Genomic DNA, 24,262 nt, shown 5'->3' with positions numbered 1-24,262 from the left:
TTCACTTCCTGTTCCTGCAGAACGGCTTCGCTGTGGTGCGTCCTCCTGGACACCATGCTGAGGAGTCCACCGCCATGTGAGCACACACACACACACACACACTTACACACACTATAATGCAAAGTGTTATCATAGTTAGTGATGACAAACTGTGTGTGTGTGTGTGTGTGTGTGTGTGTGTGTGTGTGTGTGTGTGTGTGTGTGTGTGTAGGGGCTTCTGTTTCTTTAACTCAGTAGCCATCACTGCTAAGCTGCTGCAGCAGAAACTGGGAGTGGGCAAGATCCTCATCGTGGACTGGGTGAGTCTCACACACACACACATACACACACACATCCCATAAATGTGTTCAGGGTGTGTTCAGGGTGTGTGTGACCCTGTATCTCTGTAGGACATCCACCACGGTAACGGGACGCAGCAGGCGTTCTACAGCGACCCGTCTGTCCTCTACATCTCGCTGCATCGCTATGACGACGGGAACTTCTTCCCCGGCAGCGGCGCTCCGGAGGAGGTGAGAAGTACTCAAATACTCCAGTACCAGTACCAGTGCTAAAGCCTGAGAGAACATGCAACACATAACGCACCCCCCCCCCCCCCCCCCAGGTGGGCTCGGCTGCAGGTCTGGGCTTCAACGTGAACATCGCGTGGACGGGAGGGGTGGAGCCCCCTATGGGTGATGTGGAGTACCTCACGGCCTTCAGGTGCACCACGATCCTTACCTGCACCTGGGGAGTCTGTAAAGAGGCTCCAATCAACACTGTGTGTGTGTGTGTGTGTGTGTGTGTGTGTGTGTGTGTGTGTGTGTGTGTGTGTGTGTGTGTGTGTGTGTGTGTGTGTGTGTGTGTGTGTGTGTGTGTGTGTGCAGGAGCATAGTGATGCCGGTGGCGCAGCAGTTCAGTCCAGATGTGGTTCTGGTGTCGGCGGGCTTCGATGCTGTGGAGGGTCATCAGTCTCCTCTCGGGGGGTACAACGTCTCGGCCAAGTGTGAGTCACAAACCCCCCTGCAGCACACATCTATAACCACAGGAATATAACTGTGACGTGTGTGTGTGACCTGTGTGTGTGTGTGTGTGTGTGTGTTGCAGGCTTCGGTCAGCTGACGCAGCTGCTGATGGGTCTGGCGGGGGGACGGGTGGTGATGGCGCTGGAGGGGGGTCACGACCTCACGGCCATCTGTGACGCCTCAGAGGCCTGTGTGTCCGCTCTGCTTGGAGACCCAGTGAGAGCAGTTACCCCCCCCCCTCTCTCTCTCTCTCTCTGTTAACACTCTCTCTCTGTCTGTTAACTCTCTCTCTCTCTCGCTCTCTCTCAGTTAACTCTCTCTCTCTCTGTCTGTTAACACTCTCTCTCTCTCTGTTAACTCTCTCTCTCTCTGTTAACACTCTCTCTCTGTCTGTTAACTCTCTCTCTCTCTGTTAACACTCTCTCTCTGTCTGTTAACTCTCTCTGTTAACACTCTCTCTCTGTCTGTTAACTCTCTCTCTCTGTCTGTTAACTCTCTCTCTCTGTCTGTTAACTCTCTCTCTCTCTCTGTTAACACTCTCTCTCTGTCTGTTAACTCTCTCTCTCTCTCTCTGTTAACACTCTCTCTCTGTCTGTTAACTCTCTCTCTCTCGGTTAACACTCTCTCTCTGTTAACTCTCTCTCTCTCTCTCTGTTAACACTCTCTCTCTGTCTGTTAACTCTCTCTCTTGCTCTCTGTTAACACTCTCTCTCTGTCTGTTAACTCTCTCTCTCTGTCTGTTAACTCTCTCTCTCTCTCTGTTAACTCTCTCTCTCTCTCTGTCTGTTAACTCTCTCTCTCTCTCTGTTAACACTCTCTCTCTGTCTGTTAACTCTCTCTCTGTTAACACTCTCTCTCTGTCTGTTAACTCTCTCTCTCTCGGTTAACACTCTCTCTCTGTTAACTCTCTCTCTCTCTGTTAACACTCTCTCTCTGTCTGTTAACTCTCTCTCTCTCTCTGTTAACACTCTCTCTCTGTCTGTTAACTCTCTCTCTCTCTCTGTTAACACTCTCTCTCTGTCTGTTAACTCCCTCTCTCTGTCTGTTAACTCTCTCTCTCTCTCTGTTAACTCTCTCTCTCTCTCTGTCTGTTAACTCTCTCTCTCTCTCTGTTAACACTCTCTCTCTGTCTGTTAACTCTCTCTCTGTTAACACTCTCTCTCTGTCTGTTAACTCTCTCTCTCTCTCGGTTAACACTCTCTCTCTGTCTGTTAACTCTCTCTCTCTCGGTTAACACTCTCTCTCTGTCTGTTAACTCTCTCTCTCTCAGTTAACACTCTCTCTCTGTCTGTTAACTCTCTCTCTCTCTCTCTCTCTCTCCCTGTCTGTTAACTCTCTCTCTCTCTGTTAACACTCTCTCTCTGTCTGTTAACTCTCTCTCTCTCTCTGTTAACACTCTCTCTCTGTCTGTTAACTCTCTCTCTGTTAACACTCTCTCTCTGTCTGTTAACACTCTCTCTCTGTCTGTTAACTCTCTCTCTCTCTCTGTTAACACTCTCTCTCTGTCTGTTAACTCTCTCTCTCTCTCTGTTAACACTCTCTCTGTCTGTTAACTCTCTCTCTCTCGGTTAACACTCTCTCTCTGTCTGTTAACTCTCTCTCTCTCTCTCTCTCTCTCTGTCTGTTAACACTCTCTCTCTGTCTGTTAACTCTCTCTCTCTCTCTGTTAACTCTCTCTCTCTCTCTGTTAACACTCTCTCTCTGTCTGTTAACTCTCTCTCTCTCTCTGTTAACACTCTCTCTCTGTCTGTTAACTCTCTCTCTGTTAACTCTCTCTCTCTGTCTGTTAACTCTCTCTCTCTCGGTTAACACTCTCTCTCTGTCTGTTAACTCTCTCTCTTTCTCTCTCTGTCTGTTAACTCTCTCTCTCTGTCTGTTAACTCTCTCTCTCTCTCTCTCTCACTCTCTCTCTGTCTGTTAACTCTCTCTCTCTCTCTGTTAACACTCTCTCTCTGTCTGTTAACTCTCTCTCTCTCTCTGTTAACACTCTCTCTCTGTCTGTTAACTCTCTCTCTGTTAACACTCTCTCTCTGTCTGTTAACTCTCTCTCTCTGTCTGTTAACTCTCTCTCTCTCTCTCTCTCACTCTCTCTCTGTCTGTTAACTCTCTCTCTCTCTCTGTTAACACTCTCTCTCTGTCTGTTAACTCTCTCTCTCTCTCTGTTAACACTCTCTCTCTGTCTGTTAACTCTCTCTCTCTCGGTTAACTCTCTCTCTCTCTCTCTCTTTCTGTTAACTCTCTCTCTCTGTCTGTTAACACTCTCTCTCTGTCTGTTAACTCTCTCTCTCTCTCTCACTCTCTCTGTCTGTTAACTCTCTCTCTCTCTCGGTTAACACTCTCTCTCTGTCTGTTAACGCTCTCTCTCTCTCTGTTAACACTCTCTCTCTGTCTGTTAACTCTCTCTCTGTTAACTCTCTCTCTCTCTGTTAACTCTCTCTCTCTGTCTGTTAACACTCTCTCTGTCTGTTAACGCTCTCTCTCTCTCTGTTAACACTCTCTCTCTGTCTGTTAACTCTCTCTCTGTTAACTCTCTCTCTCTCTGTTAACTCTCTCTCTCTGTCTGTTAACACTCTCTCTGTCTGTTAACACTCTCTCTCTGTCTGTTAACACTCTCTCTCTCTCTGTTAACTCTCTCTCTCTGTCTGTTAACACTCTCTCTGTCTGTTAACACTCTCTCTCTGTCTGTTAACTCTCTCTCTCTCTCTCTCTCTGTTAACTCTCTCTCTCTCTGTCTGTTAACACTCTGTCTGTCTGTTAACTCTCTCTCTCTCGGTTAACACTCTCTATCTAGGTATGTTAACATACTCTCTCTCGCTCTCTCTCTCCGTCCCTCCCCCAGGGTGACTCTGTGTTCCAGTGGCCTCAGGAGAAGCCCTGTCCCAAAGCCTGGGAATCCCTGGAGAGAGTGATCGAGATCCAGAGTAAGACACACACACACACACAGACACACAGACACAGACACACACACACACACACACATACACACACACTCTAACTGTCTCTCTCTGCAGGTAAGCACTGGTCCTGTCTGCAGAGTCTGTCTCAGACCAGCGGACACTCGCTATTGGACGGCCCTCTGGGGGCTCAGGGCCAATCGGAGAAGGACGAGGCGGAGACGTTGAGCGCCATGGCGTCGCTCAGTGTGGACGTGGAGCCGCCGGGATCGGAGCCCGACCAATCAGAGCCCAGCAGGTCAGAGTCAGGATGATGGGGGGGGGGTGGTCTATGGTTATACTGGTTTATTAAAGTCCCTGAACCTGTCCTCAGGTCCACGGAGGAGCCCATGGAGGAGGAGCCCGTCTTATAGAAAGAGACCCCCGTTAATCTTCACCTCTTGGCACCTCCTCTCTCTCCGCAGAGTGTGTGTAGGTTCACACACACACACACCCCTCACACACACACACACCCAGTGGAAATGTGCTTGTTGTGGAGGATTCTGATTGGCTGAGGAGAACAATATGGAGGCAGGAGACGGTTGGGGGAAACTGAGGAGGAGAAACACCTGTGGTTACCTGCACACCTGTACACACCTGTACACACCCCCCCACTTCCTGTTTCCACAGCGGGACGTCAGGCAGCGAGAGGACGACTTGTCTCCTCGTCTGTCTGAACGTTTGAAATGAGCGAGGAGCGGGAGGAACTAGGTGCCTTTAAAAAATAAATAAACTGACCGTCCAATCAGAAGCCACCAAACACCGTCGCCGCAGCACCTCAGCAGAGTAACAGCCAATCAGGAGTGAGGACACACTCACTGCTGCCGCGTCACTCTTTGTTTTCCATCCGGAGGCCTTACTTTGTCCCCCCCTCCCCCCCAGAGGAAGTAGATGTAAGGGTCTGCATGCTCCCACAGCCTCTAAAGCCATCCTCACACACTAGTAACCCCCCCAGTACCAGCCTCCCAGTGGGGGCTCTTTACAGGACGTGGTGTGAGTGTCTCAGGATCGGAGCGTTTTGATTGGTGGATACACGTCTCTCTCTCTCTCTGTCACCCCCCCCCTCTTTATTGTTATTGTTGTTGTTGTTGTTTCCTCTCTGGTGTAAATACTGTCTCCACGGTTACGTCAGTGTGGTCACTTTTTTCTATACCTGTACATAAATATAAAAACACAAAGTACTTTCTCCTTTTGTACAAAAACACAAACTAATATATATATCTACACGCGGATATATACTGTACAGTGTTTCCACTCAATATCTATATTTGGAGATTTGATGTTTTAAAGGCTGACAGGAACACACACACACACACACACACACACACACACACACACACACACAATTCCTGTTTTAGGTGTTTAATGTGTCCCATTGTGAACTATGAACCTGAAGGCAGAGGTAGAACAAGTATTCAGCTGCTTTACTTGAGCTAATACGATAATACTACACCGCAAGTACACTTAAAGGAGAAGGGTACTTAAGTACAGATAGGACATGTACTTAAATGTATTCCGAGTAAAAGTACTCATTGCTCCAAAGATATTTAAACATTAAAAAACATTTTAAAGCAAAAGCAGCAAAACCTGACTTTCTAAAAATTCTAATTTTTAATTCTAATCAATGTTCTTTAAACACGCTCACTTTAACCATTTCATTTATACCCCATAATCATATTTACAAATCTAAATTTACTGCCAAATAAATGCAGTAGCAAGTACAGGATTGGCATTGAAATGTAAAACAGTGGATTATAAGGTAGTATAATGTACTCGGGTAAAGTGCAAGTACGTCAAACTTCAGTAAATGTACTTTCCACCGCTGCCTGATGGAGCTCTCATGACACTTCTCACGCTCATAACTCTGGGTGTTTCTCTCTGTTTGAGTCACCTTACTCTAACCTGCCGTCTGAAAGAAGCCTCTGGTAATTATATCTGGTTAATGGAGTGGTTTACTACCGTGAGCATATGGTTGCTGGAAAAATTCCAGTCACTTCTGATTTGATTGATTCTGAGTCACTTCTGAAAACTGATTGTCTTCCATGGAACAGCTGCTGTTATCACTCATGAGAAGGACCTTTAAAAAGAGGTGGATGGAAATGTACGGAAGAGGATTAGGGCCCCCTTGTCCTTTTGTAAAGCGTCTTGGGGTTTCTTGAAAGGCGCTTTAGTAATACAAGTTATTATTATAATTATTACACGCAAAAAAAATATTCAAATTGTTGGGGAAAAAAGACAAATCACTTTTTTAATCAGATAAAAAACACGAAATCCACCTGTGGCCCGGGTCCTCTTCCATAAAAGTCCCCTCAGAGTTCAGAGTGTTCGATACCTGAGCCTGTTATTCAGATGGTTGTTGTTGTTGTTGTTGTTGTTGTTGTTGGAGGTAAACAGCGAGCTCCACTTCCTGTCCTCCTGGTCTGGAGTTCAATGGTTTTCTGAATGTGTTTTTGGATGGAGACACACAAGAGATTCTGTTCTGACATCGTCACACGGAGAAATCCCATTGGTCCAGGGAGATGCTGCCTTTAGACACACACACACACACACACACACACACACACACACACACACACACACACACACACACTTGCATCTCTGAGTGGAAATACAGCAATACAACGCTGACAGCTGATTGGTGGAGCTCCCTCTGGACTTAAGACAGGTGGTGGAGTTTGTGGAGGCAGACCTGAGAGCTGCGTTCGCTACCGGTCCCTCTCTTTTCTTACTGTTTGTGTAACTGAGGTATGTTCCCGTTACTTTGGCTCCACCTGGGGACCACTGAGTGAACTGCAGCGCAAATCAACTGAAGGGTCAATTCAGTTTCATCACACCTGGGCCTTATTTCTGTATTTTTAGCCATAACTTGCACATAAAACTAAGACGAACACTAAGAACCAGACAGCTTACAGAGTCAAAGGCTTCTTCATCAGAAGCACTATATTTAAATTGTAGTTGTTGGCAATAAAAATCTAATTTTTACTCAAACTGATATTAATAAAAAGTGTTTCGCCCAGAGGTAAATGTTCTGTACTGTAATCTTCACACACTACGAGTCATTCTCTCTCACACACACACACACACACACACACACACACACACACACAGTTTCCTATGGTCCTGTATATTGATATGGTTGATACTGTGGTGAACATGTGGTGTATTTTTTTTTTGGTGGGGGGGGGGGGCGGTCGGATCACAAGCACATTCCTGCTCTTCTGTGTTCTACTTCCTGTTGAGGGAGCGACCCGCGTATATAACGTGCATATATGAGACACGTGCAATACCGGAGCTCTCCTACTGGGACTCTGGGGCCTCTAGGGCCTCTGGTACTGGGAACGGGTCCCAGTCCCTGTGGTCTGTGTTGCTGGAGGAAGGGAAGGACCCTCGTTGTGTTTCAGGGTCCGTGGACATTTAGATGAAAGCCTTTTTTTTTTTATTCCTCTCTGTGCCGTCGTGACGTTTTGATCCTGGTTCTGTTGCTCTGTGTTTTTTTTAAGTGGGCCTGTTGTTTATCTCGTCTGGAACTCAATAAAGCAATTCACCGACCGACTGATGACTCCCCGACTCAGCCCAGCGTCTCCCGCTGAATATCAGGATTCATTCAGAGGTTTTATTCCCGCTGTGATCCAAAGGTTGGGAGGATATTGAAGTCCTGACCATGATTTATTCTTACTGAGCAGTTAGTCGTACAGAAGGCTAAACATCACCTCTCAAAGTAATCAATTACTCATGTTATAATAATATATCTTGTATTGGCTTTTAAATTTCATCTGTACGGAAGATTATTAGGGCCATATTTTTTGATGGGATCCGACCAAAAGTTATTTTCCAATTCTGACTTTTTCTCAGAACTTAATTTGTGTTTCCCGAATTGTTGTTGGATTAAGTCTTAAAAAGGACTTTTAATTGAGCAGTAATTTGTTAAGAAGACTAAACCTCAGCTCTAAAAGTAGTCAAATATTCATTTGTTATTACATTATAATTTCATCTGTACGGAACATATTCTTTGCGTGGATTTGACCAAAAGTTAACATTTGTTATTGTCTTTAGTAACTGTGTGTTTCCCAGGTTGTTGTTGGGTTATGTCTTAAAAATGTCTTTTTATTGAGCAGTTATTTAAAGAGCAGCAATGAAACGACTAAATGTGTTAACATGTTAGTGCCCCATGTGATTCTTTCATATCAAGATATATCATTATTTTGAAATCTCCAATTCTGATGTTTTTTCTCAGAACTCTTAAAATTCTTAATTTGTGTTTCCCAAATTTCTGTTGAATTAAGTCTTAACATTTGTTTCAATTAAGCAGTCCGTTAGTCTATAACAGAATAAACAGCAGCAATAAAACAAGGTGGTTATTTGTATTTACATTTTTTACTTTACATCTTTGTGAATTATTTTTCACATCAGTTTATACATTTTATTTTTTTATGCCCAACACAGATTTTTTATTAGAAACTATTCAGACTTTTTCTCAGAAATCAAAAAAATAATTTAGAAAAATGTAGTTTAGATGTTTATTAATAACATACATAATGAAAAGATTCAACAATGCTGCTAACGTTCATTAGCTTAGCTGCTAACGTTCATTAGCTCGGCTGCTAACGTTCATTAGCTCGGCTGATAACGTTCATTAGCTCGGCTGCTAACGTTCATTAGCTCGGCTGCTAACGTTCATTAGCTCGGCTGCTAACGTTCATTAGCTCGGCTGATAACGTTCATTAGCTCGGCTGCTAACGTTCATTAGCTCGGCTGCTAACGTTCATTAGCTCGGCTGCTAACGTTCATTAGCTCGGCTGCTAACGTTCATTAGCTCGGCTGATAACGTTCATTAGCTCGGCTGCTAACGTTCATTAGCTCGGCTGCTAACGTTCATTAGCTCGGCTGATAACGTTCATTAGCTCGGCTGCTAACGTTCATTAGCTCGGCTGATAACGTTCATTAGCTCGGCTGCTAACGTTCATTAGCTCGGCTGCTAACGTTCATTAGCTCGGCTGATAACGTTCATTAGCTCGGCTGATAACGTTCATTAGCTCGGCTGCTAACGTTCATTAGCTCGGCTGCTAACGTTCATTAGCTCGGCTGCTAACGTTCATTAGCTCGGCTGCTAACGTTCATTAGCTCGGCTGCTAACGTTCATTAGCTCAGCAGATACTGAGAAATACTGAGATCTGGATCAAATGAAGATTAATTGTGCAGCCCTATTTTATCTGTCCGTGCTGGATCAGGGCTCTGGTGGATCAGGTCTCTGGGCTGTAGATCTTGATGAGATGCTGGATCAGGGCCCTGGTGGATCAGGACTCGGGGCTGCAGATCTTGATGAGGTGCTGGATCAGGGCTCTGGTGGATCATGTCTCGGGGCTGCAGATCTTGATGAGGTGCTGGATCAGGGCTCTGGTGGATCAGGTCTCGGGGCTGCAGATCTTGATGAGGTGCTGGATCAGGGCTCTGGTGGATCAGGTCTCGGGGCTGTAGATCTTGATGAGGTGCTGTGGCTCGGAAGGGAGCCCGGAGACGGGGCAGCGCCTCTGGTTCTTCACGTAGCTGAAGATGCAGCGGTAGCAGAACACGAAGCCTGAGGTGGAGAGGACCGTGGAGTTGCAGCGGAGTCGGCGGCACAGAGGACACATTGTATTGGCCGGGGACTCGGACTCTGCGCTCCGATTGGCCGACGGGTCCCGCTGCAGGTGGAGGGGCGGCGGTGGGGCGGGCAGCGAGGTCAGGCTCTTGACAGCGCTATGGTTGTCGGAGGAGTAGAACCAGTCGAGGAACTGCAGGAAGAAGACGCCCAGAGACAGCGAGGTGGAGAGAGAGACCGCCACGCCTCGCACGCCCTGAGACATTACCCAGGATGCTCTCTGCAGCAGGCTGGAACACAGGACAGGTGCATTGTGGGGGTTAAAGGTCTGACACTGGAAATCATGACACACACACACACACACACACACACACACACACACACACACACACACACACACACACACACACACACACACACACACACACACACACACACACACACACACACACACACACACACACACACACACACACACACACACACACACACACACACACCTCCCCCCCTCTGGCTGGTCCGGTCTCCTGCTCATCAGCTCCAGGTCCTTCAGGTCCTCGGCGCTGAGTCGGGCCAGCCGGACCCTGGCAAGCCACAGCAGGGGGTTGTGGGTCTTGGTGGCCCCGAACAGGTAGAGCAGCTGCTGGCTGAACGCCGCGGCCCGCCAGGCACTGCCCACGTACGGGAGCAGAGCCACAGCTGCCCGCCTCAGCCTCTGGACCCGGCTCGGGTCCAGCCGGATGGAGAAATCCTCCTCGTCGCGCTGCCGGGCAAGAACCGCCTCCAGCTTCACCCGCAGGTACGGCACCACGCACAGCAGCAGAAGAGAGCGCCAGTGGCACTTCCTGTTCAGGCCCAGGCCAGCAGGAAGTCCCGCCCCCCCTGTGGACACCCTCTTCAGGCCGTAGAAATTTTCGGAGAAGGAGGCGCTGCTGACGGACAGGAAGTGGTTCTGCAGCAGCAGGTCCAGCAGCAGGTACAGCTCGTCGTAGAAATGGAACAGGAAGCCGAACCGGGACGGGTTGGACTCCGCCAGAACCTGACGGCCCAAGAAATACAGTTCCCCTCCAAATGAGAAGTAGTTGAAAAGAACAGGTAACTGTGGAGCCTCACAGGTAACGCCCCCCCCCCTCACCTTGACGGCATGCCTCAGCGCAGGTCGGACCGCCTCCATCAGAGACTCCTGAGCCAGAACCTCGAAGACCGACGGCTGGTCGTTCACTGCCGGGGTCAGGTGGGCCCCCGCCTCCGCCATGACGCTGCAGCAGATCTCACACACACACACACACACACACACACACACACACACACACACACACACACACACACACACACACACACACACACACACACACACACACACACACACACAATCAAAGGGACTATACTCACCTTAAGTTACAGTATGTGAATAAACAACTCCATTCAACAGAACTTTATTTGAGTAGAAGTACTTTTCCCTGCTGTCTCTAATCAAACGTGTCTTTCAGTGTGAGACACGGTGAGCTGAGGGACAGAAAGAGTCCCTCAGTATAAAGTCCGTAGTTAACCTGACACATTGAGACAAAGTGCACATTGCATTCAAAGACCTATCAGTCAGAGTGAGAGTCAAACAGCTCGTTGTCCTGCAGTTTTTGTGCAGCATGCATGTTTTCAAACCAACACATGTATTTATTTACCTCTGTTAGCTGTTAGCCGTTAGCCGGAAGTTAGCTCTGCGTCGCTAATGTTTCCCCTCAGCTTCAGGGTTTCCACTCTAACTCCATCCGTCTCTGTGTTCATCCACTGATTTGTTAGGAACATTAAAGCTTTAAAAAACTGTTAACATTCCCTTTAATTCTGCCGTTAAAGACCCGCCATGCTGCAGCTCTGTCAACAATACAACGCTTCCGTACTGTGACGTCATGACGTATGGCACGTAACCGGCACGCTGGGTGAGTGGTCCCAACAGGGATAGAAAAAAATACATTAATAATAATTTAAAAATAATACAACTAATAAAATCTGAAGCAACATAAATATAAAGAAATTATAGAAAAATATTACAAACTAAACTGTGGAAACATATGTAAAGTTTAATGAAAAAGAATCAACACAAATATAAAGGCTCTCCCTTCATCCACCAACCAACATGAACATAATAATTAATCAAATCCTTATCAAATGTACAGAATACGTTCAGTGGAATAACAGCAAACGAGATTCTGGGCAGGAAAATTCAGGTTGTTGAGTGTGTTTATGTGTGTTGTTGACCTGCATGCCTGTTTACTTCTCCGTTTGTCCTCCATCTGTTCCTTCAAAATGCTCACGCACGCACACGCGCGCGCGCGCGCACACACACACACACACACACACACACTCCTCAAGATGTGATTTGTCTTTATGTAACATTAGAGTGGGACAGAGGGAGGGATGGAGAGAGGGGTGATGAGCTGCAGAGTTCAGAGATGAGAGGAAACATTTGGTGACTGGGGGATTAGAGGATTACTGACGGCTGAGTCTCCATCACCACCGTCACCACCGTCACTGTGTCTCTGTCTTTCTGTCTCTCTCTGTCTCTGTGTCTGTCTTTCTGTCTCTCTCTGTCTCTGTGTCTGTCTTTGTCTTTCTGTCTCTGTGTCTGTCTCTATCTCTCTGTGCATCCTCAGCGTCCTGCAGACTGTGAGACAGGAGCACGTTTACAGGGATGATCCGGGAGGAGATGTCTGCAGGAGGTCAGTAATTGAAGTATTTTTTACGTTAAGGATGTACAACTACACCATACAGATGCAGGACAATATTTGATTTGATTTGTGTTTATCTTTTATTGGAGTTTTTAGTTTTTCCTTTATTTTTCTGTGACTTCAAATGTAGAAATACAGTGTTGTTAAAGTGCAATGTGAACATTTGAACTTTGTACATGTGTATAAATATTTGTGTTCTATTTAATCATATTTTAATTGTACTCTTTATTTTTATATTTCATTTATCACTTTCTAAGACATTTTTCAGAAATTCAAATGAACTTTAATTAAATATTTCTATTACGGTTAGTTTTTATTGGACTTTTTAGTTGAATCTTTTTTGTCTATCAATTCGTTTTTGTTTTTATTTGATTGAATCTTGTGGTGTACATGTTTCCTTTAACTTCTTATGTTTGTATTATAATTATTATTTTTATATTTAGACAGTAGTAATAATAAAATATCAAATATTCTGGCTGTGACTGATGCTTCTGTGTGTGTGAGTGTAATCCTCTCATAATGATGAGGTTATATAAACCACAGATAGAAACCTGCACTTATACTGCTCGCTCCTATTGGCTAGCACTCCAACACATTGTACGTGATAGGCTAAGGGGCGGGACATCTCTGAGCGGTAGACCAATCAGAGCGGTGAATATTAATATGTGTTGTCTCCAGGCTGAGGCTCTACCTTCAGACGAGCCTTCATCATCTCTCAGAGGAACCATGCGTCTCCTCTTCCTCTCCCTCCTCTCCCTCCACCCCCCCGTTGATTCCTCCCCCTCCTGTCCTCACCTCTGCATCTGCTACGATAACGCCGACCTGGTGGACTGCAGGGCCCGGGGGTTCGAACAGGTTCCCAGGGGCCTCCCTCACGGCACCTGGCTCCTGGAGCTGGGAGGAAACAACCTGACGGAGGTCGGGCCCAGAGCCTTCAGGGGCCTCTGGTCCCTCAGGGTGCTGGTGCTCGCCGACAGCCAGATACAGGAAGTGGAGCCACAGGTGAGGCTGGGTGTCATATTTGTCCAATCAGAATCAAGCTCCAGGGGTTACATCACTCTGTAGATGCTCTGAGAGGAGAAACATGAGGCCTTCTGACCTGGGGTTTAACTCTGTATATGAGGACGGACCGGGGCCCGGATGAGGACGAAACGCGAGAGGATTACCGAGGGAGGGGGGAAGGGAAGGAAGTTAAAAAGCAGCTCCCCCTGCGTCACAGCGAGGGAGAAGGAAATGATGTGTCTGTAAGAAGTCCCTCTCTTTGTCTCCTCAGGCGTTTGTCTCCCTGTCGTACCTGGAGAAGCTGGATCTGAGTTATAACCAGCTGACGTCTCTCCCTGTCGACTTCTCCACCAGCCTGTCCGCCCTCAAAGAGCTGAGACTGGAGCACAACAGCCTGGTTTACCTATCAGGACACAGGTACCCCCCCTCACCCTGCATATTTAGCCTCTTCCAGAGCCCCCCTTTAATGTCCTCTCCCTCCTCTCGTCAGCTTGGAGTATCTGGACAACATGGAGAAGCTGGACCTGAGCTATAACCAGCTGGAGTCAGTGGGCCCCGGTGTGTTCAGGGGCCTCTCCCGACTCCGTCAGCTATACCTGCACAACAACAGACTGATGGGGGTGCAGAAGGGGAGCATGGACATGCTGCCTGCACTGGAGGTGGGTGCATCACTGTGGAAATGATGTCCTCATGTCTAGAAGACATGAATCTAATTGTTTGACTGTGTGTCTCTCAGGTTCTGCAGCTGAGTAACAACAACATCTCTCAGATCGAGAACGGCGCTCTGGCTCCGCTCTACAGCCTGGCGGTTCTCGCTCTGGAGGGAAACAACCTTCATCACCTCAAGTTCAAGACCCTCATCAGCCTCCATACCACGGCGACACATATCCAGCTCTCAGGTTCATATACTCTATACCCCTGGTTCCTCTGAAGGGAAGAGACACCACGCTTCTCCTGACATAATGCATATTCTGTTGCAGTAGAAGAGCAGAAGCTGTATTGTTGATTCATATCTCATTACCACAAGAAGCGGTAGTTAACTACAACATGTTGCTGTCCAAGAGAAGGAATCCTATAACATGTTGATGTGGCAGATTCCTTCTGCAGGCTGCTGCTTTATTGTGTTGTTTTGGCTGCCAGATGGCAGATATTATCTGACAAGAAGGAACCGACCGGAGAGCGAGAGCAGCATACATGAGGCCAGACGGAGCACTTAATGCACATCAGTTTAAAATCCCACAATCCCAGCCTCTGACCCAGTGATGGATCACCACCGCTAAGCTAAAGGAGCCTAATGTTGGGCTATAAAGGAACTACAGCACGGTCACATGACTTCACGTCACCACCGCTAAGCTAAAGGTGGCTAATGTTGGGCTATAAAGGAACTACAGCATGGTCACATGACTTCACGTCACCACCGCTAAGCTAAAGGAGGCTAATGTTGGGCTATAAAGGAACTACAGCACGGTCACATGACTTCACGTCTCCACCGCTAAGCTAAAGGAGGCTAATGTTGGGCTATAAAGGAACTACAGCACGGTCACATGACTTCACGTCACCACCGCTAAGCTAAAGGAGGCTAATGTTGGGCTATAAAGGAACTACAGCACGGTCACATGACTTCACGTCACCACCGCTAAGCTAAAGGTGGCTAATGTTGGGCTATAAAGGAACTACAGCACGGTCACATGACTTCACGTCTCCACCGCTAAGCTAAAGGAGGCTAATGTTGGGCGTGAGGACGTCTCGTTTAGACTCTTGTTAGCAGCCTCCATTTTCAAATGTGGTTTGGTAATTTAATAAAAGTTCTTGGTCCCCTCCCACCCTGACGTTTCCTCATGTTTCTCCACCAGGGAACCCGTGGAACTGCGACTGCGACCTGCATCGTGTCTTCAGTAAGATCCTTTACGTTCGACACCTCCACATCGACGACTACCACAATGTGACATGCCGCGAGCCGCCGCAGCTGGCCGGGTTCTCTCTGGCCTGGGTGGACAGCCAGCTGTGCGTTGCGGAGACGGCCACCGTGCTGGTCATCACCATCACCGTACTGGTCACCGTGCTGGCCGCTTTGGTGATGGCTGAGAGGAACCGGAAGAGGAACAGGGGGAAGAACTGGGACACCGAGTCACAGAACCAAACCTCCAGCCCGGCGTCCTGAGACTGAACCAACAGCTCACTGATGACAAGGAAACCTAAGTTCACCGCCTCATGACAATCGCCGCTGTAAGCTAACTACGTAGCAGCGTCGTGGTACCATATGATAAAGACTACTCTTTTAACCCAATACAATTAACAACTTATTTTACTAACCAGAATAGTGGGACGCTTCTTGAATCCTGAAGAAAAAGGTGTTTATATATTGCTGTATTCTGAAACTTCACCTAGCCAAGGAGGAGGCGTCCACGCCCAACTGTCTGATCGTTCTGAGAGCACCTGCTGTGTCTCCATTCGGATGCTTCCTCTGGTACTTGGTGAACTCTGTGCAGGGTCTCTGTACGGCTGCTGTGCCCTCACAGGAATCACCGCTGCTTGCACGTTCATCACAACATCTACTGCCGGACCCCTCCTCTGTTTCTCTCTGAGGTTTCTTCAGTTTTCCTTTGGAGTGTTTCCTTGTCTGATGTGAGGGGGTCGTATTCATATCCCAAAGCCCACTGAGACAGATGTGAAGTGTGTGATATTGGGCTCTGTAATTAAACTTTGATTTATTGATTGATAGTTCATGGTGGCCAATCAGCACAGACTGCCCTATAAAATGAACAGTGGTGTCTTTTAGGCGACTATATTCAGTTACACTTACTAAATACTGAAGAAAGCACCAGAGGAACCGCAATCACTGCTGTTACGCAGCCAAGGGAGCGGTGCCTTGCTCAGGGGCACAGCGGCAGTTCCCAAGTCCCAATAGACTTTGCCACCACCGCCCTTGCATAGAGAAATCCCCCTTTCCTTTGACTTCCAAACAGAAAATAGAGTGTGCTGTATGGAAGCCCTGAAGGACAATGCACTCAGTGTGGTTTGAGTAATTGTTCATGTTTCCACCAGAAGGATTTCCATACCTGTAAAGCTCCAAAGTGTTTTTGCCACCCTCACCGTTCAAATACTCCTTCCACGTTCCCTTCCTATGTGGTTTGATTGGAAAGGACCATCACAGCACTCCAGTATTGCTCATGCAGTTTGATGCTGCTTAAATTAAAACAAAATCAAAGAACAAACGTGCACTTTCAGTCTTCTTGAGCATCCGCTTTCACCGCTGTCTGTGCCAAATGTCCAATGATAGAAGGCTTTTCTTTCCCCAGTGGGAACAACACAGGACCATAAGTCTGTGAGGATTACTGCAGGGTTGATGGGGGGAAACGGTCCTATTGAGGGCACAGGCCAGATGTCAGGACGATTACTGCTGAACTGGGTTGGTCTGTTAGATCTGAGTGTCTGCAGGAGGATTAAAGACAGAGACAGACTGCTATTCTTTATCTTCATTTGTAGTCACGTTGGAAAAGTCAGAATCCCATGACAGAAACCCAACAGAAATCAAAGAACTATTGAGGCGTGAGTGACATCACTCTGTCCATGTGACTCCAAACATAGTGACATCACTAACACATTCTACCTGATAGGCTAAGGGGCGGGACATCTCAGTGGTTGACCAATCACAACAGAGCTAATCAATCAGAGCAGACTGGGCTCTGGTTTCAGACCCGTTAGCAGCAGCTGACAGTACTGACCTCACCTGACTTACCTGCATCATAACACCGTCAGAGGCTCTGTCCCTTTCACATGGAGCAGGCCATAGTATAGAAAACAAATAGTTCATATGGTGCTCCTCATCTGTCCTGAAAGCATCCCATCCCCAGTGCAAACAAACTGTGTGTGTGTGTGTGTGTGTGTGTGTGTGTGTGTGTGTGTGTGTGTGTGTGTGTGTGTGTGTGTGTGTGTGTATGTGTATGTGTGTGTGTGTGTGTGTGTGTGTGTGTAAGTCAAACAGATTTTGTAACAGAGCCGTGCCAAGAGGGTACAGTCCACCTCGACTTCAGCAGTGAGTGAACAGATCTCTGCAGGAAAATGATCTCCAACCAGGTACCTGTCCGTCCGTCCGTCCTGGTCCTTAACCCTTCAGATGACTTTTGTTCGCAGTTTTTGCTTCTCTCTGTTTGTTCCAGATGGGTTCAGTGTTTGTGACGCTGGTCTGTGTTTCCAGTTTGGTTGCAGCAAACCCAAAGAAGCTGGTGAGTGAACTGACAACCTGGACCCTCAACCTTCAAACTCACCTTTCATACTGACGTACATAACTCAATCCTGTCCACAGATCCCCCGACAGACAGCAGCTGCACAGCAGGGTAGGTGGTGAGGAAATATTGACTTCACTAAAGGACCTATTTGTTGATGTGAGGCTAGAAGGAGCCCCAGTAGTGTTAGCATAGCAAGTGCTAAGTTAACAGCTAAGTTGAAGCTGGCTTGTTCAGCACAGCACATCCGTAGTTCACAGTACTGCTGATTCTGATCCGGAAACAGGTTTGGCTTTTTCTATGAATGTTTTCAGAAATAATGAGCAGGTTTTTATTTGACAGCTTTAGGATTATTTCAAAAAAAGAACTGTAACACTACACTTGAGACACATCTTTCAGAGGGTATTAGTTCCCTCTGGTTTATTGGTTCAGTTGTCCGGGAACAGAAAGAACATCACCTCTTTGTTCCAGCAGCAGGTTGCTGATTTCTATCTGCAGTCCCTGGGCAGGTCCACACAGCACAGCACAGTCAATAAGAACAATAACATGTGATAGCACAACATATTTCAAACACGCTGAAACACTTCACATCACATGTACACTTTGTACCTTGTAGTTCTGCATGTGGTTTCAGAGCTGGACTCATTCTTTCAGGGGAGGGGGAGCTGCATTGAGTGTTATGGTAGAGACCGTACGGATATCTGAACTCCTGAAGAGAGGAGGTGCTTTTTACTGCTAACGTACTGGCTAACTAGGTCGTTCTAGCCTACAAATGAAATACTAATCAGCAGTCTAATTTGGGCAAGCCAAAGCATGCCTCAACCATATTCTGATGATCTGTTCAAAGGGACCCCCTGCTGGTCATTCAGCTTTGGTATGAATGCGGTCTGTTAGGTATTCATTTGGTTATTGGATGTGTTTATGTGCACGTCTGAGCAGAAACACTTTTAAATGAACATGCCTCAGACAGAAAATGAGCTGTCAAAGTGATGCAGCTCCTCTGTCCCAGGGGGCGCTGTTCTCTTCTACGCTGCCTTCCAGGGCCAGCTGAGAGACATCGAGTTCAACCCGATCACCTTCAACGACGTGCTGGTGAACCAGGGCTCGGCCTACAGCAATGACTCGGGGGTTTTCACCGCGCCAGTCACTGGCATCTACCAGTTTGTGTTCGCTGCCCTGCTGTGCCGCGGAAACCACAACAATGTCTGGTACTTCGTGGTCAACGGGGCCCGGAGGACCAGCTGCCACGCTCAGGTACACAAGGGTCCACTAGACTAAGAGGAAGGGGGTTGGGCTTTATTGTTATTTATTTTACATTATTTTATTCTTTGTTCGTTATTTAATTATTTTTTAAATTCTAATATTCATGTTGAATGTATTTATTTAGATTGTATATGTCTGCTACCTGTTGTCTAATCTGTAGCAAAGTACCAATGGTTTATATAAATATACCCAAGCAGCGACCATAACGCTATCCTCCCAGTACGGACACCCAGCCCAGCCCCTCATTCACCAGTGGGGTTTTTACTACACATTCAGGAAACCATTGACCTCCAGGGGACAGGAAGTGATGAAATGCTGACTTATTCCTGCACCTCTCTCCACCCTCGTCTCCCCCAGGTCTCTGGCGGGGACACAACCCTCAACACCTGCTACTGCCTGGAGGACTTGAAGAAAGGGGACCAGGTCTGGATGAAGCAGTTATCCGGGACCTGCGCCTGGGCTAGCACAGTCTCCAAAACCATCACCTTCTCCGGGGTCCTGCTGGCCAGCGAGGGGGTGTCCACGCTGGGGGCGAAGTATGGCTCTGGTAGCTCCTGTCCCATCTCCAGCCCGGGCCTCATCAGGACCATGGTGTCTGGCTCTGAGGACCTGAAGGCCTCTCTGACCGGTGTGGTCCTCACTCTGCTCTGCTGGCTCCTCTGGGACTAACCATGGGGGGTCACTGAGCCAGGGGGCTTCCTCGTAGTTTTAGAGGTTGTTTTTCTTTAGTCATTTGGCAAAGAACCCGTTTTTAAGATGACCAACGATTGGATTTATCGGCGATGCTTTTAAGCATTTTAATCACAGTTTCTGCGTTTTAACACTTGCTCTTACCGTCGTCGGATCGGTTCATCCCAATAACACACGTAATCAGATTTATTGGCGGTGTTTGAAGGTGTGAGACGCTGCGGGTGTGTTTTGTTTCAGTGTTGTCGGCTTTTAATGTGTCTTGGATAACATGAGCGTCTAATAATTCAACATTAAAGACATCTGGAGTTGAACTTCCTGTTTTTATTTTGCTTTCTGCTCTGTTTGGTCTCCACTGAGTCCTCAGCTGCTTTGACTGGAAGCTGGTCAGAAAAGCAGCTTGTGGATGAGCGGATGAACCCTTGAATGGTTTGGTCCTGTGGGATAGGGTCCTTAGAGTCCTCTGGGGGTTGTATTGGTGTAATAACAGGTAACATGTGGGTTTTAATTCACATGCCAAATTGTTTATATGCCAATTTAAGAGTTAAAAATATCAATGAACTGCAATTGTGTCGACTTTTTGATAGCATAATGAAATGCATCAGCTTCCACCTTTCCCTGAACCTGACTAAAGAAGAGGATGGTTTGAGGTGGAGACACCTCACCGTCCAGCAGGAGGTCTCACCGTCCAGCAGGTGGAGACACCTCACCGTCCAGCAGGAGGTCTCACTGTCCAGCAGGTGGAGACACCTCACTGTCCAGCAGGAGGTCTCACCGTCCAGCAGGTGGAGACACCTCACTGTCCAGCAGGAGGAGACACCTCACTGTCCAGCAGGAGGTCTCACCCTCCAGCAGGAGGAGACACCTTACTGTCCAGCAGGTGGAGACACCTCACCGTCCAACAGGAGGTCTCACCGTCCAGCAAGAGGTCTCACTGTCCAGCAGGTTGAGACACCTCACTGTCCAACAGGAGTTCTCACCGTCCAACAGGAGGTCTCACTGTCCAGCAGGTTGAGACACCTCACTGTCCAGCAGGTGGAGACACCTCACTGTCCAGCAGGAGGTCTGACCGTCCAGCAGGAGGAGACACCTCACTGTCCAGCAGGTGGAGACACCTTACTGTCCAGCAGGAGGAGACACCTCACTGTCCAGCAGGAGGTCTTACCGTCCAGCAGGAGGAGACACCTCACTGTCCAGCAGGTGGAGACACCTTACTGTCCAGCAGGAGGAGACACCTCACTGTCCAGCAGGTGGAGACACCTCACTGTCCAGCAGGTGGTCTCACCATCCAGCAGGAGGAGACACCTCACTGTCCAGCAGGTGGTCTCACCATCCAGCAGGAGGAGACACCTCTCTGTCCAGCAGGAGGAGACACCTCACTGGGGCGCAGGAATCTTTGCCCATAGACTCTTGTTAAAAGTTGTACGTGCGCAGTAGCTCCTCTTCAATACAAGAGATAGGACGATGTTGGGGCGCACCTCTCCTGCGCCCCGAGCTGAATGCAGCTGGATTTGGCGGTGGGGCTGACGTCACAGCCTTCTGTCATAAAGTATGTGTATTGTCCATGTTATATATGATATATACTATTCAAATATCTAGAGATAGAGATAGAGAGAGATATAGAGAGAGATAGATATAGAGAGAGATAGAGAGATAGATAGAGATAGATATAGAGATAGATATAGAGATAGATAGAGAGATAGATAGAGAGATAGATATAGAGATATAGATATAGATAGAGAGATAGAGAGATATCTAGAGATAGAGATAGATATAGAGATAGATAGATAGAGAGATAGATATTTATTATATATGTATACTGGCCATCTGTATAGTAATATAGCACATCTGTATATTTGTTCATACTACATCTGTTTATACTATGCCAATTACTCCCCCTCTTTATACTGCCCTTATCTTTACATAATCACTCTTAGCTGCATATACTGTACTCTATATATCGCACTTGTTTCTCTTTGCACTTCTATCTATCTATAATGTTGTTGTTGTTGTTGTTTACATTGATGTTAATACACTCGTTTTGATACCTTAGTACATGTATGTACTTTGTACACTTCGACCCAATTCCTGGTGTCTCTGGTGATCTTTGAAGGTCTCTGCTTGGTCTTAGTGTGCGGTAAGAAACACCCTCCCTTAGTGAAGGCTGTAGTTTGACTATTTGGATTTCAAGTTGTATTTGGGGAAACAGGAACCATGCTACGGTGAAGCTGTAGTTTCATATTGGTCACTGCAGTGGATGTGGTTCTGAGGGAGTTGAAATATAACAGCTGTGATCGCAGTGTTTGCAGAACACAAAGCAAGACAAGTCCTTTATTGTAGAGTTAACAGGGATTTACAAATGTAAGAGAACTAGAACTGAAATACATTTTCAGGTGGGGAGGACAACTCAGAGACGAGGCAAAAGTATTTTTAATGTTCGTTAATTTGCATCTCATATATTGTTCAGAAAGCCGACTATCTGTGGAGACAAACACTGCCCTCTACTGGATAATAAAAGCATTGCATCACCCTTGAGGGATGGTGTCTGCTGCTGTGGTTAGAGCAGGTGGATGTTGAGGTTGTGTTTGAGGGCTATTGTTGTATCCCGAGGGTCTCTCGGTGAAGAGACGTCAGAGTTCTCCCGTCTCCGCTCACGTTACACCTCCCTCTGAACGGAGCCTCCACGGCCACAGCGGCATCCCGAGCGGATTCGATCAGAGCGAGGCCTCGGCTCCCTGCAGACCGTCTGTACCGCAGCATCATGACGAGGTCACTGTGAGCATGGCTGCAGGTCATCTGAACTCTTTCCCCAGGCTCTCTGAACACATCAGCGGGGTCCTGATGCTCTGTCTTAGCTGAGAGGCCTGCAGGTGAAACATGGAGTTAGGGGAGATAAAACAAAGGCTTCATGTAACCTGAGAGGCATTACCTGCTGCACAGAGCGCCGGAGCATCTAGCAGAGCGAGCAGCGCTGTCAGCATGTTGGTGCAGGGGGGAGTGCAAACTGAACAGAGCTGTCAAGGTGGAAGTAAGGGAGTGCCAACCCCTACAGGTCTGATTGGCCACCTGTAAATTAAAGTGCTATAGGCCCAAAACCAACCCTTCCCCTCCTGACCTCAGCTGGACGACGCTCCTTGTTTAAGCATATTGAGGATTTCTACACTTTTAGATTTCCCCCCTCCCTCGGTATGTCTATCTTCATCTCTTCTACCTCTGTTTACCTGCCCCCCCTCTTCATTACCACCCTCAGTGTGCAGGACTTCCTGTCAGACAGAGGCTCCTCTGTGAGTGAAACCGGAGAGCATTCCTCTGCCCAGGCCTCAAATAAAGACAGATCCTTGCAGAAATGATCGGGGTGGGGAATCTTGCTGCCCCCCCCCCACACACACACACCCTCCAGGTGGACAATCAGGGTCTTTGTGCAGCCGGTGCCAGGCTGGTCTCTGAGCCGGGCCACACTCAGTCCTGCAGAGCTGTGCAGAGGAGGAACTACTGCTGGATTATTGGACGAGTTCTCTCGATGGATCCTGGATGTTGAAAACCTTCAGTTTGGATTTACTCTCCTGGATTAAACATCTGCGGCTCTGTGGGATTATCTGATCACAACATGGAGGTAGGCCACTATTATGACTTCTTTCCTGACGCGCATTGCCCTGTGACGAGCGTGCACAGCTCACTCAGAGGTAACTCAGATTAAAAGCATCATGCCACAACTTCAAATAGTTCCTCATCCAGTCTGAGCCTTTTACACCATCACCAGAGCCAGGACTAAGACGGGTTCAACTCCTAAACCAAATGGCTCAGTGCGTTGATCTTGGGATTAGGGGAGCGCTGGTTCAATCCCCACTGCAGTCTGCGTGTCGTCATGTCCCTGGGCGAGACACTCCACCCAAAGTTGCTCCTTGTCCTCAGTATTGAGTATTTCAATTGCTTTGGATAAGAGCGTCTAACAAGTGACCTGTAATGTAATCCAGTCTGAGCACCAGAGCCAGGACTAAGACCTGATTCAGCTCCTGAACCAAGGATTTGTTAAAATAAGAGTCCTTAATCTGGTTCCTCAGTGAGTTACTAAACTAAGATCTGCTTTAATTGAAGTCCTAAGGGGGCAGAAAGTGAGTCAGGGAAGTAGGCAGGATTCACATGTAAGACCACTTAACATGCTTTATTTCAGCATTCAAAATAATTAAAAACATCTCAATTTATTATACATATACAAAATAGGTACAGATCCTTGTGGTGTTTTCCCCCATGGCTGTGTCTGTCTGCCTTCTCTCACTCAGTTTAAATCCAATTCTTTTTGAGAAAAAATCCAACTTTTGCACAAGAAAACAACAAACAAACGACAACAGATGTGTGGATGAAGCGGTGGGGAGGAATTTGAAGGACAGGAAAGAGGAGGAGGGACTTCAAAAAAATCAAAATAAAGTGTGAGAAGAAGATGTGGATCCACTCGGACTCAGAGCTGGAGTGTGAGTGCCAGAAAAGCTTTCTGGAGTTAGAGGAAGTTTGTCTCTCTCTGGGCACCAAAAATAAAAACGTAGCACCGTGAGGGCCCCCGCGCCGGAGAGACCTGACACTACACAATAGTGCGGCCAAACCAGACAACCAGGGGCCCCCGAAGGAAGAATAGCACCTTGAGTTTGATCTACTTCTGCTTCTGCTAAAGAGTTGGTAACCACCTACCCCCCCGCCAAACGCCAAATCTAGCTCCACTAACACTGGGCCCTGGTGCTCATCGCAGGTCTGAGGTAGCCATAGGAGTTCTTTCAAAATAAAAGAGGTTTAACCCATGTTTCTCTGCTGGTGGTTTTAATGTGACTTTGGGACAACAAACAAATCACAGGGGGGG

At 47.4% G+C, this 24,262-nt stretch overlaps 4 protein-coding genes across 8 annotated transcripts in view; 3 read left to right on the top strand and 1 right to left on the bottom strand.

Annotated features, from left to right (window-relative positions):
• The window catches only part of hdac5 (histone deacetylase 5), a 32,778-nt gene extending 24,685 nt beyond the window's left edge, over positions 1-8,093 (top strand). For all 5 annotated transcript variants that reach the window (XM_063903831.1, XM_063903832.1, XM_063903830.1 and 2 more), the window contains 9 exons: positions 21-76; positions 212-299; positions 390-509; positions 602-699; positions 864-982; positions 1,084-1,217; positions 3,841-3,922; positions 4,013-4,193; positions 4,269-8,093. In XM_063903831.1, coding sequence (XP_063759901.1) covers positions 21-76; positions 212-299; positions 390-509; positions 602-699; positions 864-982; positions 1,084-1,217; positions 3,841-3,922; positions 4,013-4,193; positions 4,269-4,308 — 918 coding nt within the window. In that variant the 3' untranslated portion in view covers positions 4,309-8,093. The remainder of the gene's footprint in view (positions 1-20; positions 77-211; positions 300-389; positions 510-601; positions 700-863; positions 983-1,083; positions 1,218-3,840; positions 3,923-4,012; positions 4,194-4,268) is intronic.
• A 344-nt stretch (positions 8,094-8,437) lies between these two features.
• On the bottom strand, positions 8,438-11,416 carry pex12 (peroxisomal biogenesis factor 12). The gene is made up of 4 exons (XM_063903855.1): positions 11,192-11,416; positions 10,648-10,771; positions 10,013-10,551; positions 8,438-9,802 (listed from the first exon to the last, which is right to left on the bottom strand). Exons 2-4 carry the CDS (start codon positions 10,765-10,767, stop codon positions 9,391-9,393), a joined length of 1,071 nt encoding a protein of 356 aa, XP_063759925.1. The 5' UTR covers positions 10,768-10,771; positions 11,192-11,416; the 3' UTR covers positions 8,438-9,390.
• A 511-nt stretch (positions 11,417-11,927) lies between these two features.
• On the top strand, positions 11,928-15,398 carry si:ch211-237i5.4 (insulin-like growth factor-binding protein complex acid labile subunit). The gene is made up of 6 exons (XM_063903188.1): positions 11,928-12,226; positions 12,914-13,237; positions 13,509-13,654; positions 13,728-13,896; positions 13,974-14,136; positions 15,091-15,398. Exons 2-6 carry the CDS (start codon positions 12,962-12,964, stop codon positions 15,396-15,398), a joined length of 1,062 nt encoding a protein of 353 aa, XP_063759258.1. The 5' UTR covers positions 11,928-12,226; positions 12,914-12,961.
• Positions 15,399-17,133: 1,735 nt separating this feature from the next.
• On the top strand, positions 17,134-19,727 carry LOC134877623 (complement C1q-like protein 4). The gene is made up of 5 exons (XM_063903189.1): positions 17,134-17,314; positions 17,398-17,463; positions 17,544-17,574; positions 18,473-18,717; positions 19,084-19,727. The coding sequence occupies exons 1-5, from the start codon at positions 17,300-17,302 to the stop codon at positions 19,393-19,395; spliced, it is 669 nt and encodes a 222-aa protein (XP_063759259.1). The 5' UTR covers positions 17,134-17,299; the 3' UTR covers positions 19,396-19,727.
• Positions 19,728-24,262: the final 4,535 nt, after the last annotated feature.

This window comes from Eleginops maclovinus, chromosome 16 (assembly GCF_036324505.1).
Source record: "Eleginops maclovinus isolate JMC-PN-2008 ecotype Puerto Natales chromosome 16, JC_Emac_rtc_rv5, whole genome shotgun sequence".
Classification (NCBI taxonomy): Eukaryota; Metazoa; Chordata; class Actinopteri; order Perciformes; family Eleginopidae; genus Eleginops; species Eleginops maclovinus.
Note: the sequence above shows the minus strand (reverse complement) of the source record. Positions and strands in the feature narration are given on the sequence as shown.

Coding starts and splice junctions, on each gene's coding strand:
- si:ch211-237i5.4 (XM_063903188.1), top strand. CDS start 12,962: ATGCGTCTCCTCTTCCTCTCCCTCCTCTCCCTCCACCCCCCCGTTGAT. Junction 13,897..13,973: donor ACATGCTGCCTGCACTGGAG/GTGGGTGCATCA, acceptor TGTGTCTCTCAG/GTTCTGCAGCTGAGTAACAA. Junction 14,137..15,090: donor GACACATATCCAGCTCTCAG/GTTCATATACTC, acceptor TTTCTCCACCAG/GGAACCCGTGGAACTGCGAC.
- pex12 (XM_063903855.1), bottom strand. CDS start 10,767: ATGGCGGAGGCGGGGGCCCACCTGACCCCGGCAGTGAACGACCAGCCG. Junction 10,552..10,647: donor CGCTGAGGCATGCCGTCAAG/GTGAGGGGGGGG, acceptor TTGGGCCGTCAG/GTTCTGGCGGAGTCCAACCC. Junction 9,803..10,012: donor GACCAGCCAGAGGGGGGGAG/GTGTGTGTGTGT, acceptor CCTGTGTTCCAG/CCTGCTGCAGAGAGCATCCT.
- LOC134877623 (XM_063903189.1), top strand. Junction 17,464..17,543: donor CAGCAAACCCAAAGAAGCTG/GTGAGTGAACTG, acceptor TCCTGTCCACAG/ATCCCCCGACAGACAGCAGC. Junction 18,718..19,083: donor GGACCAGCTGCCACGCTCAG/GTACACAAGGGT, acceptor CGTCTCCCCCAG/GTCTCTGGCGGGGACACAAC.